General features: G+C 38.6%; 1 protein-coding gene across 1 annotated transcript; it reads right to left on the bottom strand.

The window, feature by feature from the left end:
* Positions 1-2,050, bottom strand: LOC107856253 (cyclin-dependent kinase F-1-like; the record flags this gene model as incomplete). The annotated part of the gene is given in 1 exon segment (XM_047402027.1): positions 1-2,050. A coding segment is annotated over 1 exon segment (272 nt), but the record flags the coding sequence as incomplete, so codon positions are not given.
* Positions 2,051-2,070: the final 20 nt, after the last annotated feature.

The following is a 2,070-nucleotide window of genomic DNA, read 5'->3' as shown; positions in this document are numbered from 1 at the left end:
GGAAAATTATCATGCTCCCCATCGTCAACATCATAAGAATATGTGCCTGGTAAGAGATCTTCCTCAACATTACTCATGGTTCCTGTAGCTAGACAGGAAGTGTCCCCATCTTGAATATTACTATCTTTATCGGTATCATCAAAGGACCTGAACCTGTGCTCCTCTGACTCTCCAACACGTGCTGCTTGAACCAGAGATACTGGATCTTCAATAAATAGACCTCCATCAGAAGACGCATCTGATATGTGTTTGAAATGTGATGGACCCGCCATGGTCGCCTGATAAGGAGTGCTTTGTACATACGGCTGTTGATTGTCATTAGCTACAAACCCGGGGGCCAGTAGTATCCTAGCCTTTGTGGGACAAGAGGAGGCAAAGTCATGTATTAGAAGGAAAAGAACATTAACCAGAAGCGGACTGGAAAAGAGTTCACGTATTCAAGGATGTTCCAGCAGAAGAATAAAAGCACTATGGACGCCCCCCAAGAAGGCTCCACGTTTGCAAGAAAAGCCTTTTTTGTGTATAGAGCCAGAGGGGGATCTAAATGCGACTTCGGTGGGTTCAAGTGAACCTACTGCTTTTGGTTGGAACTATGTACACATACAATCAACAATGACAACTATTGCTGTCGTCCAAACAAGTTGGGGTCTACTATATAAATCCTCAATGACTATGTTTCTCCGTTTAAACTTATCTCCGATCAAAATTATACAAATAAGTTCTCTATACTTCTACTAACATATAAATTTCTTACAAGGCTAAAAGACTCCTAGATAGGATCTGATCAAAAGTAACATACTACTATAACTACAACATATACCCACCTAATTGGTATCACTCAAACCTCCACAGCTCCCAGAAAACCAAAGGAAGCATGACCTCAGTAATATATGAAGCCACATGATTAAGGATCTTGTCGTTCCACCAATTAAATAGCAGCATTCAACAATTGATGTTCCCAAACCAGTTGAGCAAAATACCAACACAAAAGAGATGCTCTAACAGATTCGAAGCTTGAGCTCACAATAGAGTCAAGCAATAACATTTAGTTTACGCTCCTTCCCTTCCACTGTGTAGTCCCGCTAGCAAGTACTATGAGCTGTCTGCCCCACACATCTAACCAGCTCGTGGTTCACTGGTTTCACCGAAAAGTCTCATTTTCTGAAGTGGAGCATAGTGCGGTTTAGGCACTGAACAAGAAAGGTCTCTACTTATATAGACTATTTTCTTCCATTTGTGTCCCATCTTTCACCAAGTCAGCATGGATTCCATAATATTACAGCAAAAAGGAAACTTATAAATATATAAAAAGATCATGCTCGTTCTAAACCTACTAATCCTATACATTGGTATTCACCTTTGTATAAAGCTATTAACTTGAACGGGAAGATCAGCAACTGGATACCTCAGAGAATATCATTTCAAGCTATATACTGCAGCTCTAGATTCTCTTACACGTTGCAATCTAAATTCTACTGATAAGAAAGGAAAATTCGAAGAGGGTCACATATTAAAGTTCACACCTTGACGAGCGTTATGCTCTGTGAAAGGCTGTTTGTACGCTCAAAACATAAAAGCAAATCAGCTCGGTGCAATAAGGGGTGTCGTTTAGTAGGATGCATCAGCATGTGCATTACTAACACCTTGTTTGATACTCTCTTCTAACTTATGTATAACTAACACTCTATTTGGTATTGCTATTCCCCAAAATTTTCATATTGAGGGGTAATTGTATATTTAACTACGCTAATGCATTGAAAACCCTTGCATTGCTTATACCAGGCACAAAATGCTATTCCCCAAACTTTTCATATTGATGTGGGAAGTGTGAGTTATGAGATAATAATGAACAAATATGAAAAACAAAAGTATGATATTGTTCTTTATGAAATATTTTTCCTCACATACTCTGATATTGAATTTAGGGTTTGTTGGCCATTTAAAATCGGGTTGGATTTGTCAATACAGGATTAAGTAGAGAAGTCATTTTGGCACGTATGAAGTGCATCAAGTATGAATCAACTGAAAGATCTACAAGTGACAACGATATGTGTTGTATTTGTTTTGTAA

The sequence above is a fragment of the Capsicum annuum genome, unplaced genomic scaffold (assembly GCF_002878395.1).
Source record: "Capsicum annuum cultivar UCD-10X-F1 unplaced genomic scaffold, UCD10Xv1.1 ctg14489, whole genome shotgun sequence".
In the NCBI taxonomy this organism is placed as follows: domain Eukaryota; kingdom Viridiplantae; phylum Streptophyta; class Magnoliopsida; order Solanales; family Solanaceae; genus Capsicum; species Capsicum annuum.
This window is presented reverse-complemented; position numbering and strand designations above follow the sequence as displayed.